The sequence below is a fragment of the Salminus brasiliensis genome, chromosome 20, assembly GCF_030463535.1.
Source record: "Salminus brasiliensis chromosome 20, fSalBra1.hap2, whole genome shotgun sequence".
Classification (NCBI taxonomy): domain Eukaryota; kingdom Metazoa; phylum Chordata; class Actinopteri; order Characiformes; family Bryconidae; genus Salminus; species Salminus brasiliensis.
Genome location: NC_132897.1, coordinates 1,422,637 through 1,442,588, shown reverse-complemented (window position 1 = coordinate 1,442,588; position 19,952 = coordinate 1,422,637). Strand labels below are relative to the sequence as shown.

The 19,952-nt window shown below is 41.6% G+C and overlaps 1 protein-coding gene across 2 annotated transcripts in view; it reads left to right on the top strand.

Moving 5' to 3' along the window:
• Positions 1 to 17,665, top strand: part of znrf3 (zinc and ring finger 3) — a 67,888-nt gene extending 50,223 nt beyond the window's left edge. For both annotated transcript variants that reach the window (XM_072665126.1, XM_072665127.1), the window contains exons 3-8: positions 7,789 to 7,863; positions 8,669 to 8,800; positions 9,938 to 10,045; positions 10,781 to 10,948; positions 13,275 to 13,377; positions 13,598 to 17,665. In XM_072665126.1, the coding sequence (XP_072521227.1) occupies positions 7,789 to 7,863; positions 8,669 to 8,800; positions 9,938 to 10,045; positions 10,781 to 10,948; positions 13,275 to 13,377; positions 13,598 to 15,276 (2,265 nt within the window). In that variant the 3' untranslated portion in view covers positions 15,277 to 17,665. The remainder of the gene's footprint in view (positions 1 to 7,788; positions 7,864 to 8,668; positions 8,801 to 9,937; positions 10,046 to 10,780; positions 10,949 to 13,274; positions 13,378 to 13,597) is intronic.
• The last annotated feature ends 2,287 nt before the right edge of the window (positions 17,666 to 19,952 follow it).

Sequence of the window (19,952 nt, the reverse complement as noted above, 5' to 3'; positions counted from 1 at the left end):
AAGTAATGGCTGCACTTTAAGCAGGGTAACGGGGCGGCCTCGTGCGACAGCGGCTCGTTAACCGTTTGTGTGTTTGCTAATGTTGCAAAACCCCGGCCACCCTGAGCTGCTGTTCTGAGGTGGGTTAACAGGTCTAACAGTTCTGAATGGAGGTAGATGTTTTGTGAGATTCAGAGCTAATAAAGTTGAATTTGTAAGAGTGAAGGGGGCTGACTGCTGAATGCCCCCCTCTGTGGTGGAGTGGAGCTGGAGTTGCGGTGTGGGGCAGGGTGGTGTTGTTCCTCTGCATTCTGAACTCTCGCTGACCCTGCGCTGCCTTTTGTGTCTGAATAGCTTTAACCAGTGTCAGCAGTGTGTCTCTACAGTGTTAACCTGATTAAAGCTAAACCCTGAGTGTGTGTGTGTGTGTGTGTGTGTGTGTGTGTGTGTGTGTGTGTGTGTGTGTGTGTGTGTGTGTGCAGATGGTGTTGAATAAGGGCAGCTCTGTTTTGAAGTCCAGTCGTCATATAGACGATCAAATGACCTTGTCAGCAGTTTCTGACCCACAAGATTCTCAGACCCTTTTTTTCTAAAGTGCTCTGTATGATGATGGTGATTGGGGTGTTGGTGATAATTGTGATGTCGTTATGATGATGGTTCTGTTTATGGTGATGCTGATAATTGTGAGGCTGGTGATGGTCATGGTGATGCCATTATGATGGTGATGGTAGTGTTAGTGGTGTGGTAGTGATATTTGTAAGGATGGTGATAGTTATGGTGCTGTAATTATGTGGATGATGAATGGTAGTAGTGGTGTAGATTGTAGTGATGGAGACGTCTGTTACCATGGTGATTATGATGTTATCTGTGCTTTTATAATTAAATATTAAAAAAATCAAATGTTCTCATTAATATGATAATGATGTTGGTGGAATAATAGATGACCTCAAAAACTGGAAACTTAATATCTGATTTAGTTGTTTGGGCCTTAATGTTTAATATCAGTATTAGAGAAGCCTATTATTTCAGTCGATGCAGGATCTCACCCTAAATACAGTGCATATATTGTATAGTTCAGTCTGTAAACGTAAGCCATCGTTTGATACAGTTTGAACCACATAAACCTCCAACATTACACCATCAGAACTTTCACACATTAGACCGCTAGAACCGGAAGGAGCGCTCAATCAGTCTGGACCATCAAAGACACCATCAAAGGCCAGAGCGCTCGCCGAGGGCGATGTTTCTGCTCAGTTGCTGGTTAGAGTGGCAGGAAGGAGAATGATTGGAGGGCGTAGTTGTGGCAACTTTTCCTTAAATATCACAGAACATTTCCAAAGGAGTGTTTCTGCTATGCTGCTAATCAGCGCCTACGCTGTCCAAAAACTTCTGTCCAAACACTGACTGAGAAAAACTGCATTTGAGAAACATTAGGAGAGATCTGCTTACACCAGTATGTATTAGGGCTTATTAGGGCTACCCAAGCCTGACCGGCCCGCCCCATAAACCCCCGTCATTATGAGCCAGAGCCTGATTTTAAACCCTGCGAATGCGGACCACGCTAGCGGAGGCAAGGAGGAGAACTCAAGAAACTTGGACTGGAGTTCTGTGGGGCTTCGAGCTGATGGGACCCGAAGCCAGACCTCCCTTGCCAGGTAGAGGTTGAGTATGATTGCATGATCAGGAGGAGCTAAATGCCATGAATAACAGTCCTTGGGCCAGACTCTCAACACTACATTGGCCCTCCTCTGTGATACGAGTCACCTTGTAAGTCGCTCTGGATAAGAGCGTCTGCTAAATGCCGTAAATATTCTCAGTGTCAGAGCAGAAAGGGATAGCAAGACCCTCAGATGCAAAACGTAGATAAATTACAAATATATACAAAATATAAATAATAGAAATAAAAAAAAACTCTTTATAAAAACAGTTATTGTAAAAAAAAAACCATAATATTATTTACAGACTATTTACAGATAATTGCAAATTGACCCTTAATTGACCCTTAATTGCACATATAAAAAAAACTGTAGTCTAATCAAAACATATTAAGTTAAGCACAGCGTGATTTCTTCCTGTAGCTTCATACAAAATACAACATAGCATTAAAAAAAAAAAAACAATGCAGGCCTACGTCACAGACCGTTGTCTTGAGCCCGACCCGAACCGGCCCGAGGAAAGTGGTGGCAAAATCTAAACTCTGGTATGTATTGGTATAAATGGGTCATGTTCCAGTGTGTATCGCTATGCAGGTGCACGGTTGTATTTGGGTGTAGGTTGTATGTGCCAGTGTGTATTGGTATATGTGGCGCATGCACCTGTACCTGCATGTATGTGCCAGTGTGTATTGGTATATGTGGCGCATGCACCTGTACCTGCATGTATGTGTCTGTGTGTATTGGTATGTTGGTTGTATTGATGTGCAGTGCACCTCTGTCTACATGATGATACAAATATTAATAAAAGCTGCTAAACGAAAAGCTTCCAATATCCCACCTGTATTATTTCTGCACTGTTCGTAACAGGCCAGGAACTGAACCCAGAACAGTTCAGGTGGAATTCTGCTAGATCTCTGAATCGACCTTGTGATTCGTGAGATACGAACAAATAGAAATGCCTACTTCAAATAGCTTAGAACAGAATATTTCTACGTTAATGTGATGCATGGTACACCCTACGTACTAATACATACCGGTATAAACACCATACATACTAGTGTGTGTGTGTGTGTGTGTGTGTGTGTGTGTGTGTGTGTGTATACCATGTATTAATACACACTACACACCGGTACGTACGCCCCACTTAATATGTACAGGTGTACATACACCCTACATACTAATACATACCGGTATAAACACCATATATATAATTATATGTGTGTGTGTGTGTGTGCTGTACATGCTAATACATGCTGGTGCCTGCATATATATTAATACACACTGGTACATACGCCCCACTTACTAATACATACTGTTATATACACCATACATACTACTACACACACAGTTTGTACTGTGTGTGTGTGTGTGTGTGTGTGTGTGTGTGTGTGTGTGTGTGTGTGTGGTACTTTTCTCTCTGTGACTTCTTTAATTAAAGTCTCTCTCTCTCTCTCGCTGTGTGTGTGTGTGTGTGTGTGTGTGTGTGTGTGTGTGTGTGTGTGTGTGTGTGTGTGTGTGTTTGCTTGCCCGTAAGGGTAGCCTGGTGAGGTCTTGGCAGTTTCTCAGGGAGAGGCAGGCCGGGGGGCTGGGGAGGGGGTGGGGGGGTATTTCTAACCACATGTAAGAAACAGTAAAGGAGGAAAGTTTCCTTTATCTCAGAATAAACGCACAGACCAGGAACACACAATTACACCCCACCAGCCCAGCAGAGCTTTCAGCACAGCTAATTACTTTAATTACAGCACTGCAGCCAGAGAGAGAGGGAGAGAGAGGGAGAGAGAGGGAGAGAGAGGGAGAGAGAGGGAGAGAGAGGGAGAGAGAGGGAGAGAGAGGGAGAGGGAGAGAGGGAGAGGGAGAGAGAGAGAGGGAGAGAGAGAGAGGGAGAGAGAGAGAGAGGGAGAGAGGGAGGGAGAGGAGGAATGTTGCTGAAATTGTGAGGGAGAGAAAGAAATGGAGAGAAAAAGGAGAGAAAGACGTATAAATTATTAACTGAGATCTTCAGAAGATCAGAAGCCCAGCTGGAGTGTGGGCGTTCGAGATGCTGTGTGGAGAGAGTGAGACTTCAGCTTGCGTCCACTTTCTTTTGAATTATTGACCTGCAGCTATGACTGATATTCCCATCAGTCTGATCCTGATATCTCAATCAGTCTAATACCGATATCCCCATCAGTCTAATACCGATATCTCAGTTAGTCTGATATCCCCACCAGTCTAATACCGATATCCCCATCAGTCTAATACCGATATCTCAGTTAGTCTGATATCCCCACCAGTCTAATACCGATATCCCCACCAGTCTAATACCGATATCTCAGTTAGTCTGATATCCCCACCAGTCTAAGTCTGATATCCCCACCAGTCTAATACCGATATCCCCACCAGTCTAATACCGATATCCCCACCAGTCTAATACCGATATCCCCACCAGTCTAATACCGATATCCCCACCAGTCTAATACCGATATCCCCACCAGTCTAATACAGATATCCCCACCAGTCTAATACTGATATCCTCATCAGAATGATATTCCCACCAGTCTAATACTGATATTCCCACCAGTCTAATACTGATATTCCCACCAGTCTAATACTGATATTCCCACCAGTCTAATACTGATATTCCCACCAGTCTAATACTGATATTCCCACCAGTCTAATACTGATATTCCCACCAGTCTAATACTGATATTCCCACCAGTCTAATACTGATATTCCCACCAGTCTAATACTGATATTCCCACCAGTCTAATACTGATATTCCCACCAGTCTAATACTGATATTCCCACCAGTCTAATACTGATATTCCCACCAGTCTAATACTGATATTCCCACCAGTCTAATACTGATATTCCCACCAGTCTAATACTGATATCCTCATCAGACTGATATTCCCACCAGTCTAATACTGATATCCCCATCAGACTGTATCTTTATCATATTGAAGCTTTATCATATTGACTGAATCCATTGTGCTGCACTAACATCTGCAGACACTGGAGTTGGATGTGCAGAAATAATGATGAATTCTGTATTTTAACAGCTTGGTTGTGAAATCCAGGGTTACTGCGCTCAAACTAGGGCTCAGGTCATCCCCAGGATAGCTAATATCTGGCTTTTCCTTTCAGGTTTGGAAACGGCAGCACAGAACAGTGTATATAATATAAATAAAACCTGTTGTAGAATATTTGCAGTATATTAATGTTTTTTTTTATAAGGGCAGGATCTTTAGCTAATCTCCAAACTGCCCTGTACCATATTCAGCATCAGCAGAGCCCACATGCTGGCAGCTGCTGCGCTAGGTCGCTCTGAAAGCAATAAATGAGGAAATTCAGTTGAAAAGAAAACAAAACCAAACACCAACGAGGGAAAATTGAATGCCACTCTAGGCAGCAAGGAAATGTCTCTCCTACAAAACTCCCACGAGGCCTCCTCGGCCATGGGGATAAACCCGAAGCCGGCGCAGCTTTCCCTCTGCAGGCCCCAGTGTCTGTCCCAGTTCTGAAGGCTGCACTGTCCTCACAAATGACAGGCTGAGGACTGCAATCTCCTCTCACCTCCCTCAGCTTAGCCCAGAGTGATTTGCAGTGAGTGATTCAGTCACCAGAAATACAGTCGACTCATCGTGATTCATCCCCATGGTGCCGTAGTAACCAAGTTTATAGATCAAAGAACTGACCACTCTGACCCGACAATCTGCAAAAAACACACCATCCGTCTCCACCAAACACCGTCAGAACCTCCGTCTCCACCAAACACCGTCAGAACCTCCGTCTCCACCAAACAGTCACTCTGCAAAATGCATTAAACTGATTATACTATACTATAGTAATTGGGTAATTAGGGAATTCCTGATGATGTATAGGAATCGTAATATATAGAGGTGATGTATAGTTATATATATATATATATATATATATATAAGTGTGATGACGTATAGGGGTAATTGATGATGTTTGAGATAACTGATATATGGGGTAACTAATGATGTGCTGGGGTGACTAATGTTGTATAGGTATGGTTATGTATGGATGTATAAGGGTGATTCATGTATTGAGGTGACTTAAGGTGTATAGGGGAGAGGGATGTATAGGTATGATTTATGTATAGGGCCAACTGATTTGAAGGTATGATAATGTGAAGGGGTGACCGATGTATGGGGTGGTGTTGAATAGGTATGTTCATATATATATATATATATATATATATATATATATATATATATATATAGAGTGTGTGTGTGTGTATAGCACTAACTGAGGTAGATGTGATTATGATATGTTTATGTATAGGGGACTGATGTTATATAGGTATGTTTATATACATATATAGTGGACTGATGTATATGTTTTATGATTATGTATGGTATGACTAATATATAGGGTAACCGATGTATGGCACTGGCTGAGGTGTAGGTATGATTATGTATGAGGTGATGTTATATAGGCATGTTTATATATGGGGTAATTGATGTATATGTATGGGGTGACTGATGTTATATAGGTATGTGTATATAGGGGACTGATGTATAGGTATAATTATGTATGGGATGACTGAGGTTATAGAGGTATGTTAATATATAGGGATAACTGATATATAGGTATAATTGATGCATGGGCATGACTGCAGATGTATAGGGGTGACCTTTATATAGGGCTGACTGATTTATATAGGGGACACTGATGATCTAGGAATAACTGAAGGTGTCTGGTGATGATGGGAGATGAGCTGTTCAGCTTTCATTCCTGTTCTGATATCGCGGAGTACCCGGCCCAACCCAGTTTGCTGCAGTGCGTGTAGCACTCCAGTCTCATGGGTTCTCTAGGGAACGTAGCGCTAGCAGATGGATGTGCTTCTCCTTTTCTCCTGCTTTTTTTTTTGCTGTCTCTTTTTCCCCTGGGCGGCACGATGCAGCACAGTGTGATCACTGATCCCATTCCAGAACTATACTCGAGTGCCGGAGTCCGTTTTTTCAGCGCACAATGGTTCTTGTGGAAGTAGGCGGGTTCTCTGGAGGATGTATGGTGGTGAGATGATTTCATGTGTAGCGCTAGTGTAAACAGTAAACACAAACAACAGCAGGAACAGTGGAGGAGCTTTGAGTCCCATACATCCTGTTGAAGAACCAGTTAGGAACCTTGGGTTCATCAAGGGTTCTTTAGTAAAGGGTTCTTTATGTTTATTTGCATCGGTGGAAAGTCTTCATAGCACAAAAATGGTTCTAAATAGCCGATGTCGAGTACAGGAACCCTTTTTCAGTTCTGTATAGAACCCTTTTTGCTTGAGTGTTGGGCCTGAATTTGTTCTAGTCTTTTAGGAACCCCCAGTGTTATTTATACCTCTCTCTCACTCCGTCACACCGTCTCACACCGTCGAGCCAAAGAGGGTTCTTCAGAGTGATGTTAGATAGATAGAACCACTCTTGGTTCCTATGAGAACCTTTCAGTGTATTGTACCGAACAGTATGTCCAAGCAAGGACGCTCAGGAACCTTTATATTAGGCCTGAATTGGAGAATAGTTGTTCTCCAGTATCAGCCTCTCTTGTTTTTAGGTTCTCCTGTTTTTATCCTTCACAGTGATCTAGAACAGCCCTGAAATCAGGCCATAATGAAGACACAGTTTTATCTCCGGTTCTCAGAGGCTTTTAACTGTAGGTTCCCCTGAAGCCCATACTTCACATAGTTTCACACTGACTCTACAGACGTCTGTCTAAAGTGAAAGAGTGACCTCTAGTGGCCGGGAGGAGAGAAAGCATGTTATTGAGTGTCTGGAACACAGAAAGCCAGATCTCACTCTCTGTGTCCTGCGGTCTCTCTGTGTCCTGCGGTCTCTCTGTGTCCTCGCTTGGGTTGTGGATCCTGTTTGGGTCAATAACTGCACAATATGTGCTTCTCTCAGAACCGGCGCCAGTTCTTTTGGTCCAGGTCTTTTAGTAAACAAATCATTGGTCTAGAACATACTCCCAGCCTCTTCAGACTTTAGGTTCCTCACACTTCTCATAGGGTTATATTGGAAGGTTCTTTACAGAACCCAAAAGAACATTTTGTAGCAGCTCTGTTTTGAAGATTAAGAATAGTGAGTTTTTCATCATACACATAATTAACCTCTCTCTCTCTCTCTCTCTCTCTCTCTCTCTCTCTCTCTCTCTCTCGCAGGCGAAGAGGGCGGTCCAGAGAGGAGCTACAGCAGTTATCTTTGATGTGTCAGAAAATCCAGATGCCATTGATCAAGTGAGTGAAGTCTTTGTCGCTCTCCCTTGCTCTCTCGCCCAACTACATGGGTGCCAGCAGGGTTCTTTGGAATGATGACCCATTAAAAAAACACTTGAATGATTCGTGTGTGTAAGAGCAGTAAGGATACAGTACGCTGGTTGTTGATTGTCTGTTACTGGACTACATCTGTCTTCCTGCTTTTCTATGTTAGGGATTAGGGTTCTAGCTTAACTTTTAGGAACTTTGGTTCTAGCTTAGGTTTCAAGGGCTGTGTTCTAGCTCATGTTGAAACAGTGGTACATTTGAAATAATCTTTAAATTGATCATGATTATAAACATGAGTTATTGACGGCTGAAGCAGCTGTGTGTTATGTGCCTCACAGTGCTGGTATTTAATACACAGCTGGGACTCCAGTCCCGCGCCCGCAGTCAGCTCTGCTGTGTAGAACCCGTGATTACACGGAGATCAGTTTGAAGCTTTAGATGGAGGAGGAAGTTAAAAGCTGGAATCTTTACGGTCTGTATTTCACTGAGAGCCGCGCCGACAGCGGCCGAAGCTCAGCTCCGGAGAACATCCTCGGCATTTCCCTCGGCTTCGGAAAATTACAGAGCGGAGCAGCGTCTGCTGGAGCTGCAGGGCTAAATCCAGCTCAGAGCTCACAATATGCAATTCACTCTCGCTCACTTGCTCGCTCACTCACTGTGTGTGTGTGTGTGTGTGTGTGTGTGTGTTCTGATGCTTAAAATCACTGTTTTACCTAAAATACTGTTTCTTTATGATCTCTCTGTCTCTCTCTCTCCCTCTTTTTCTCTCTTCCCCCAGTTAAACCAGTTGTCTGAGGACCCCTTAAAGAGGCCGGTGGTCTATGTTAAAGGAGCTGATGCCATTAAACTGATGAACATTGTTAATAAACAGAAAGTCGCTCGAGCCAGAATTCAGCACCGACCTCCTCGGGTGAGACCAGAACACCATCAGACAGAAAATACCTGTGAAGTTACTCTGATTTGTTTATCTTGATATTTATGAGTAAATAATTTGCTATTATTTACAATATAGAATACCCCTATTTATTTATTATAATTATTTTATTTACATACATGCTATATAATAAGATTCAGTTATGCTTGTGTATACAATGTATATGCACATCATTATGAAAACTGTTGTCTTTTATTGTTATATTTTAATGTCATATATAGATAGTGTAAAGTAGTCCTTCATTATTATATTTGATGATTACATATAGGTGCTGTAGTGTCCTATTGTTCTATATAACTATAGACTGTAGAATGTAGTCGTTTACTGTTATATATGAATATAGACTGTAGAATGGAGGTATTTATGGTTATATATGGATATAGGCTGTAAAATGTAGTCTTTTTTAGTTATATATGAATATAGGCTGTAGAATGTAGTCGTTTATAGTTATATATGAGTATAGGCTGTGGAATGTAGTCGTTTATGGTTATATATGAATATGGGCTGTAAAATGAAGTCTTTTTTAGTTATATATGAATATAGGCTGTAGAATGTAGTCGTTTATAGTTATATATGAGTATAGGCTGTGGAATGTAGTCGTTTATGGTTATATATGAATATGGGCTGTAAAATGAAGTCTTTTATAGTTATATATGGATATAGGCTGTAGAATGTAGTCGATTATGGTTATATGTGAATATAGAATGTAGTCGCTTATGGTTATATGTGAATATAGAATGTAGTCGCTTATGGTTATATGTGAATATAGAATGTAGTCGCTTATGGTTATATGTGAATATAGAATGTAGTCGTTTATGGTTATATGTGAATATAGAATGTAGTCGTTTATGGTTATATAGGAGTATAGGCTGTAGAATGTAGTCGTTTATGGTTATATAGGAGTATAGGCTGTAGAATGTAGTCGTTTATGGTTATATATGAGTATAGGCTGTAGAATGTAGTCGTTTATGGTTATATGTGAATATAGAATGTAGTCGTTTATGGTTATATATGAATATAGACACTATAATGTAGTCGTTTATGGTTATATATGAAAATAGAAGGTGTACTGGAGTCTGAGGCTGAAGGTTCTGTAACTTTTCTCTCCTGCAGCCAACAGAGTATTTCGATATGGGCATCTTCCTGGCGTTTTTCGTGGTGGTCTCTCTGGTGTGCCTCATACTGCTCATCAAGATCAAACTGAAACAGAGACGCAGTCAGGTGGGTTTTACATCAGGAGGGTCCAAATTCAGCCCAGTCTGGTTCTAACCTTTTTCTTTTTTTTTGGGTTTAAGATGAGCTCCTGCAGAGTGGAGGTTTGGTGTGAAACTGAGCTACTGAGCTGTAGAGAAACTGACCCACTCTGATCTCTGTACAGTGAAGGTGAATGGAAGCAGGCTTCTGTCGCCATGACTACAACACAGATACAGCCCATAATTTATTTCCTATCCAAACCCACCAGTGCAGCTACACGAGTCTTCTGAGTTTTATATGGAATGATGATGATGATGATGAAGGTAAAACAGTGAATAGAGAATCTCCACTAATCCAGTTCTCTTTAGGGACTACTTTCTGTAGCCGCACTACACCCTGCAGCATGTATCCCTCCACCATTTTAATGATCTGGTTCTAAAAGCAGGTTCTAGAGCCGAACTCTTCTCAGAACTCTGGTAGAACAGTGTCTCAGGCATCAGGCAGCGTCTTCATCACCATTAGGTGAAGAACTTTCTGTGAGGAGCTTTTATTATTAGAGCTTCAGACGTCTGCTTCCCTTCACCTCCACTGTAGAACACTGTGTTCTGACTGGGGGAGCTTATCTAGAACCGAGCGTTTCACACCAAAACCCCCCATAGCCCCACTCTGAATGACTGTTCACATCGCTTTAAATGTACATTAATGAAAGTAATGTAATCTGTGAGTTTGTTCATTATTGTTCTTTATGTTCCGTCCATCCAGAGCTCCATGAACAGGATGGCCATCCAGGCTTTGGAGAAGATGGAGACGCGGAAGTTCAAGGCTAAGGTCAAAGGTCAGCGCGAGAGCAGTTGCGGTGCGTCGGATTCGCTCAGCAGCAGCTCCACGTCCGACTGTGCCATCTGCCTGGAGAAATACATTGATGGCGAGGTAAGGGAGACTAAACGAACCTGTTAAAGATGGATCTCACACCTGTTCTCACAATGCTGAACACACTCATACAGATGTGAGAGACCCCCTGTGTGCTTTACATAGTGCTCTAGAACACTCAACTGCTTAGAACCTGCAGGTTCCCCACTCTGGTCCAGCTCAGGTCCAGTGGTTTAAAGCGATCGTGTAAATATGGCACATTTAAATACACTATATGGACAAAAGTATTGGGACACCTGCTCATTCATTCAGTTAATTCTGCTTTTGTTGAAGTATTCATGTAGGATTATGTATGATGCCATTCAGCCACAAGCTAGTGCAGTCTCTTCCCAAAAGTACTGGATGGAGCTCCACCACCACCATCATTCCAGAAAACACAGCTCTTCCACTGCTCCACAGCTCCTCAATGCTGGGGGGCTTTATACCCCTCTACTTGCCCACGCCTGGCTTTAGGCAGCATGGTAGCAATAGAGTCCTATTCTATTGGCAGTACTTCTCTGCAGGGATTATACAAGCTGTTTGTGTGCATTTGCACATCTGTGTCAACAGTAGGTGCAACTTCAAGTAGCTGAATGTGTTCATTAGAAGGGGTGTCCATAAATATTTGGACTTGTAGTGCAGGTGTGCGAATAGACTTTTATTTTGTAAATCCTTCATCAGTCATTCCAGGGCAGAGACTGGAGTCACTGGGTTTAAGCTGTGTGTGTGTGTGTGTGTGTGTGTGTGTGTGTGTGTGTGTGTGTGGTTGTGGTTGTGTGTCACGTTAAATAAAAACACACAACAAAGCGAGGCGCCTGGGCAGCACATAGGAAGTGGCTGTATAAAAGGCTGAATGGCATCAAAGGCTTTTTCTTTGCTGATGAATAAAAGCAACAAAAGCGGGGCGGAAAAGCACAGGCAGGAGAGATGATTCATCATGTGGGGGTAGGAGATGACTTTAGCAGCCAGAAACACTAAACTTACCGAAAAAGGGCTCCCACCGTAGACGACACCACGCTCGGCCCAGCCTCGGAGCTCGGAGCTCTGCCTCACGTCTGATTATGGCGGTTTTGTATTTGGGGTGGGGAGTGGTCTACCAGTGTTACCCTCGAGCACTGTGTTACTGTGAGACTTTGCTTCCTAACCACAGGAATCTCATTCTTCTAACTGCCACCCCTCAGACCCCTCTGGATTAATGCTGTTTATACAAGGTCACTTGAAATGGGAATTATTAATATTATATTATTATTATATTTAAGGTTTACACCCCAAAATAAACTGAAAGTTAAAATGGGGCAGGGGAGGCTCAGCGGTTAGAGCTCCAGGTTATTGATAACAGGGTTGTGGGTTCGATACCCGGGCTCGACAAGCTGCCACTGTTGGGCCCTTGAGCAAGGCCCTTCATCCTCTCTGCAATGGCTGCCCACTGCTCCGGGCACGTGTGCTCACTGTCCACTCTGTGTCTGTGTCTGTGTGTGTGTGTGTTCACTGCATGGATGGGATAAAAGTGACACAATTGGTCAATACAATGTCCTGTCTTGACTGGGTGCAGTTAAACGAATAAACTGTTCTATATCAACCAGTCAATCAATAAATAAAAATAATGATCATATTGAGGTTGGCCCTCATTTCAAGTGTAGTGGAAAAAACATGGGGAAAAATTAACATAAAATAAATAAAAATAAAACGTTTTATATTATAAAAATTATTAATTAAATTATATTACATTATAATAATGATAATGAATGAAAATGATAATTAAAAATAATGAACAAAATTTATTTTGTTACTTAAGAATTAAGCACATTAAAATGAGTTTTATGAGAATTACAGTTTAAACTGACTAAAATAATGAAGAAATAAAGCAAGGGGAAAAATCTAAAGTGTAAATCTAAGAATTAAGTGAATAATAAAAAGGAAAGCAAATGAATTTCTAGTAAATCAGCTGCAGCCTGAGTGAATGTGACTAGAGATTGAGAGTGCGTCCCAATCGTGTGTTAATTACTAATACTAAGTAGTTTATTTGAGTGTGAAGTATGCAGTATAGCTAAAAGTGTTGAAGTTGAGTAAACTCAAGTATCCACAATGCAGACTCCGGTCAGTTTGGAGTGTGGTTATGACGGACACAATTATGTAATCTTTGAACCTATATTCTTTATTTCTGATGCGAAAATTCAGTAAATCTATAGAAAGTAGTATAGTTTTGAAAATGTTGGATTATAAGAGCATGAAATGCTCTGATTGATTTCTTCATGTTATTGTTGTTATTGCAATATTACAATATTACGTTCAATAAACATAAGTAATAGACCCTGCTGACCCTTATGCTCCTCTGTTGTCCTTCTAGGAGCTGAGAGTCATCCCCTGTGCTCATCGTTTCCATAAGAAGTGTGTGGACCCCTGGCTCCTGCAGCACCACACCTGCCCACACTGCAGACACAACATCATAGGTGAGCCTCTAAATCATCACCCCCAGCATGTCCAACCGGTCATATTGATGAAATCATTGATGAAAATTACATTTTGAAGATAAATATGCACAACAGTAACACAGAAAGTCAGAAGGGAGGGGGCGGGGGGAGAGGAAAGACTGTCCCCAAACTTTTGACTGGGCTAAATTAAAGTGAGAGTTAAACCCCTGTTAAATTCTTCCCCTGTTTTTCCATCCAGAGCAAAAGAAAGGAAACCCGGGTGCCATCTGCATGGACCCAGGGAACCCAGTTCATAGCCGGCAGCAGAGGGTAGTCCTTCCAGTCCACTACCCCGGCAGGGTGCATCGAGCTGGGCAAGTGACCGCATACCCGACCCGTACCAGCATGGACCCTCACGGTAACCCGATCACCGTGCTTACGGTGGACCAACATCCGGACCAGACCCTTTACCCTTCACAGTCTTCTTTCATCCGGGGCTACCCTGCCCTTCACCTGGACCACAGCCTGAACCCACACCACTGTGCCCTAGAGCACCGGGTACCTCCTTACCCCCAGCCCCACGCCTTCAAGCGCCCCAAGTTCCACGGGCGCAACTTCTCTCGTGCCACATGCTTCTCGCAGTACGAGACCATGTACCAGCACTACTACTTTCAGGGCTTGACCTTTCCCCAGCCCGAGGGACAGCCTGGTGGAGCACCTCACGTCAAGGGCCAAGGTCGACCTTTCCAGCCAGGACTTCTGTACCCGACTGTGGTGCACATGGCACCAGCTTCCTCGTCCCGTCTTGGGGACTCTGGGAGTGCCTCGGGACTCAGCTGCTACCACGGCCATCGGTCGGTGTGTAGCGGCTACCTTGCGGACTGTCCCGGGAGCGACAGCAGCAGCAGCAGTTCGGGGCAGTGCCACTGCTCTTCGAGTGACTCCATGTTGGACTGTACGGAAGTCAGCAACCAGGGCGTGTACGGGAGTTGCTCCACGTTCCGGAGCTCGCTAAGCAGCGACTACGATCCCTACGTCTACCGCAGCAAGAGTCCCTGCCGCGGTTTGGCCGGAGAGGTCGGCTCAGGGTTCCCGGCGACCTCGTCCGCAGACGACATTCTGGCTCCGGTCTCTGCGGGCACAGACTTTTCGCAGCCCTCCGTAGGCGCTTGCTACAGTTCCGGTGACCAGCTGTCCAACTGCAGCCTGGAACCCAACTGCAGTAGCCACTCTTCACTGGAAACCAGGGAAATCACTAGCACTACCTCAGCCGGACTCCTCGAGGGCACTTCAGCGGAAAGGAGCCGCTGTTCTGTTGAGCATGGCGGGGAACAAGGGGCAGCATGTAGCTGCTGTTTTGAGGTCCCTCCGCTGAACCTGGACCGTAAGGGACAGGACGTAGGGGACAGGGCAGGACATTGCAGGCGAGGTGCAGAATCTCAGAGCGTCTCGGGCACTCCTTCACAGAACTTTTACGGCGTCGAGCGACTTTCGCCTGCCGAGCGCTCTAGCTACGACGGACTGCCGTGCTGCTTCTACACGGAGATGAAAGTGCACAGGGGAAGCGTCGGCCGCTACGCTGAGGATTATTCCGTTAACGTGCAGTACGCCCAGACGGACAGCGACGGCTGCTCGGGACAAGGCTGCTGTGAACTTGCTCAGCGGATACCGATAATCCCAGAGGACACGGACTGTGAATTAGGCCTAGCCTCCGACACTCAAACGAGCCTTCTCCCTCCCCGATTGACGGTGGAACGGGAGAACAGGACTTCTGCCGATGCTAGCCAGGGGTTTTTCACTTCGGGACAGTGTAGAGGTCAGACATATCAGCCGCAACACAGCGAGGAGGCGGTAGCCCTGTTCTCCTCGCGCTACAGTGGCGGCACGTCTCAAACACAAGGGGGCAACAAAGCCACGCCTGAGGGATCCAGCCTATGAAGTTTAACCCACGTTAAACAGCCTTGCCTGCCTCCACAAGCCGACAGACCTTGTCAGCACTTGCCTAGCTCTCAGAACTTGTACTTATCAGAAAGGCTTTGAGATTTCTGTTTTGGATTTTTTTTTTTTTGGGGGGGGGGTTGAAGTGTGATGGGCATCATCTTAGTTTATTCTTTTCATTCCTGTGGCCTTCAGAAGCTCAGCCACATCAACAGAGGTGCTGTCGCAGGTGGAGGTGGGAAATAATGCCGTTCTTATTCCACGTGTTGAAGATTTCACGATTTTAAGGTCAATTTTTTTTGTACACTGTTGGTCTAACAGCTAAAATTGAGTAAACACAAAGGCTCATAAGATGTGGAGGCGCTTTTGCGATGTCCACTTTTTTTTTCTCTCTCTTATTTCAGTTCCAATTTGGATGATGCATGTGTGTATACGTATGCCATGAAGGCTAGCTGCATCTTCAGCTGGGGAAGCATTGCCACTTAGAGAAATAAACCAAAACGCCACATTTCAAGAGTAATAAACAGAGGCTGGGCAGGCTGGCTGTGTAAAGTTCACCATATTTTGTGCCATCTCGCCTCCCTCTCTCTTTTTCTTGCTGTGTCTCTATCTATCTCTCTCTCTCTCAGGGCCATTATCTCGTCAGTACAGAAGCAGACCAAGACTCAAAGCTTCATGTTTTTGTTTTTATTTCCTCTTTTATTGTTTTATTGTTAACAATCGCGGGAGACTACTGAGCTGTCTGTACTCCACACCAAAGTTTAGTTTGTCTCCAAGGAACCGTTGAACAGTTCTAGCACCACAAACAGATGGTACAGAAAGCTACACTATATGGACAAAAGTATTTGGACACCTGCTCATTCATTGTTTCTTCTAAAATCAAGGCTATTAAAAAAGAGCTGATCCTGCATTTGTTGGAGTAACTGTTTCTACTGTCCAGAGAAGAAGACTTTCTACTAGATTTTGGAGGATAATTGCTGTAAGGATTTGATTGCATTATTATTATTAGCTACAATAGAGTTAGTAATGTACGTAAAGTTGTTGTTAGAATGATCACCACCCCATCCCATCATCCCAAACTCATCCCAAAAATACTGGATGGAGCTCCACTACCATCATTCCAGAGAACACAGTTCGTCCACTGCTCCACAGCTCCTCAATGCTGGGGGGCTTTATACCCCTCTTCTAGCCCACGCCTGGCATTATTAGGCAGCATGGAGCCAATAGGGTCATGATGTTGATCTGCTCCAGGGGGTCCTATTCTATTGACAGTACTTCTTCTCTACAGGGACTAGACAAGCTGTGTGTTAACAATGGGTGCAACTTAAAGTAACTGAATGCATTCATGAGAAGGGGTGTCCACAAACATTTGGACATATAGTGTAGCTGACTGTGGTCTGCAGTACATCTGCTTGCAAAGTGATTTAATGTATTTTTGGTTTAACCTGCGTTTTTTGGGTTTTTTGTTTTATTTTGTTTTTTTATCCCGATCTGTGATCCACATATTTGGTGCACATGTTTTTTTTTTGTTGTTTTTGTTGTTTTTGTAAACATTTAACACAAGCTAACATTTTGTCTAAAGAGGCCAAAGGATACTGGTTTAAAGAGATTCAAATGCAGTGTTTGTTTTTGTTTTTTTTTTGTTTGTTTGTTTTTTTTGTTTTTTTTTTACACAAATCATTTTGTTCTGAATCTTAATCATACAATAACCTCAGTCACACACTCTCTATCACACACACACACACACTCTTCATGCCTTTCTGTTTTTTACAGAATGTTTTATGCTGTTTCTATGAAATGTACCCTTACAGCTTACACAGGCGAACATTTTGAAATAACTATTTATATGTTAACTATAACAGTGCTGTAACACGACAGAATCTAATCTTGCCTTGCATAGATTTATGTACTGCAAATAAATATAGCATTTTTGGGGTACTTGAGTCACTATTTAAATTTTTGTATTGTTCGTAGCACTTAAGATTGTATAAAAGAAAATATGTACAAATTATGTATTAATTTTTTTTTTTTTTTTTAATATAATTATTTTCTCCATCATTTCTCATCCTGCAGATGTTAAGGAGGCTAGAGCTCAAACCGTGTATATTTCTTTATCTGTATAGCAGCACATTTCATGAATGGAAATATGTTCTCTGAATATTTATTGACTAATATATTTATCTGTAAGCCATGTCTTATGTTCAGAGTCTCTGAAGAAGGTTTGAGATTTTTCTTCTGGAGATCACTAATATGAAACTTTGTAAATACATGGTAATTGCACACAAGATGATTAAATATTCTCTGACCAAAAACCAATTTAAAAATTTTAGTACCATACAGTTTTGTAACAAAGTGTACAAAGATTTGAAAATTATATGGTTTTATTCAAGTGACTGATTTCTTTCTTTCTTTGTGTACTTGTCTCAGTGGATCATTTATGTCTGCTTCTTAACACACACACACGCACACACTGAAATAATACGAAAATCTTAAACTTTCTTCTATAACCCTTAAATCAGTTAGAAAAGTATTAGTTAAAATATATTTTGTAAAACTCTCAAAATTAAGTCTAAAAATCAACTTTCATTTTCACAGCGAAATTGATAAAATAGGTACGACCATAGTCTTGCATTTTTTTTCATGATTTTCTTTTTCAATGAATTACAATATTATTCAGTACAAACAGTAAAAAAAAAAACAATTGCAATTAGAAAATGACCTAAAAACAACCTTTATTCTTGCACAGTAATTACAAATACAAGGCTTACCTTCATGAGCAATTTTGGGCCATTTGTAAGTACAAACCATTAAAGCAATTGCAAACGAAAATAAAATACCTAAACAACAACCTTTATTTTCACAGCAAAATTGCCATTTGTAAAACTACATTTCCTTTATGAAAGTAGTTTTAAATTAGTTTTTTAATCTTCAATAAATTCTTCAATTATTCCTCACAGTCCAGTAAAGCACTTACTGTCGAAATTGAGACTAAATATGAACTTTTTTTTTTTCTCTAACACTGACATGCTTACCTTCCTGTGCTATTTTTGGAACTTTTGCAAAAGTACATTTTGTTCATGAAATATGTCTAAAATGACTTTGAACATGATTCTTTAAGGTCCAGAAAGGCACTTGCACTCAAAATGTGACTTAAAATCAACTTTTATTTTCCCACAGAAATAGCAAAAATAGGTAAGACGATAGCCTTACTACCATGCCCAATTTTTGACCATTTGCAAAAGTACATTTTGTTCATGAAATATGGGTTAAATCAGTTAGAAATCTGCTTTCTCACAGTCCAGAAAGGCACTTGCACTCAAAATATGACTTAAAATCAACTTTTATTTTCCCACAGAAATTGCAAAAGTAGGTAAGACTATAGCCTTACTTTCATGCCCAAATTTGGACCATTTGCAACAGTACATTTTGTTCATGAAATATGTTTAAAATGACTTTGAACATGATTCTTTAAGGTCCAGAAAGGCACTTGCACTCAAAATGTGACTTAAAATCAACTTTTATTTTCCCACAGAAATTGCAAAAATAGGTAAGACTATAGCCTTACTATCATGCCCAAATTTGGACCATTTGCAAAAGTACATTTTGTTCATGAAATATGGGTTAAATCAGTTAGAAATCTGCTTTCTCACAGTCCAGAAAGGCACTTCCACTCAAAATATGACTTAAAATCAACTTTTATTTTCCCACAGAATTTGCAAAAATAGGTAAGACTATAGCCTTACTATCATGCCAAATTTTTGACCATTTGCAAAAGTACATTTTGTTCATGAAATATGGGTTAAATCAGTTAGAAAACTGCTTTCTCTCAGTCCAGAAAGGCACTTGCACTCAAAATATGACTTAAGATCAACTTTTATTTTCCCACAGAAATTGCAAAAATAGGTAAGACTATAGCCTTACTATCATGCCCAAATTTGGACCATTTGCAAAAGTACCTTTTGTTCATGAAATATGGGTTAAATCAGTTAGAAAACTGCTTTCTCACAGTCCAGAAAGTCACTTCCACTCACAATATGACTTAAAATCAACTTTTATTTTCCCACGGAAATTGCAAAAATAGGTAAGACGATAGCCTTACTTTCATTCCCAATTTGGACCATTTGCAACAGTACATTTTGTTCATGAAATATGTTTAAAATGACTTTGAACATGATTCTTTAAGGTCCAGAAAGGCACTTGCTCTCAAAATATGACTTAAAATCAACTTTTATTTTCCCACAGAAATTGCAAAAATAGGTAAGACTATAGCCTTACTATCATACCCAATTTTTGACCATTTGCAAAAGTACATTTTGTTCATGAAATATGGGTTAAATCAGTTAGAAAATTGCTTTCTCACAGTCCAGAAAGGCACTTCCACTCAAAATATGACTTAAAATCAACATTTATTTTCCCACAGAATTTGCAAAAATAGGTAAGACGATAGCCTTACTATCATGCCCAATTCAGGACCATTTGCAAAAATACATTTTGTTCGTGAAATATGGGTTAAATCAGTTAGAAATCTGCTTTCTCACAGTCCAGATAAACACTTGCACTCAAAATATGACTTAAAATCAACTTTTATTTTCCCACAGAAATTGCAAAAATAGGTAAGACTATAGCCTTACAATCATGCCCAAATTTAGACCATTTGCAACAGTACATTTTGTTCA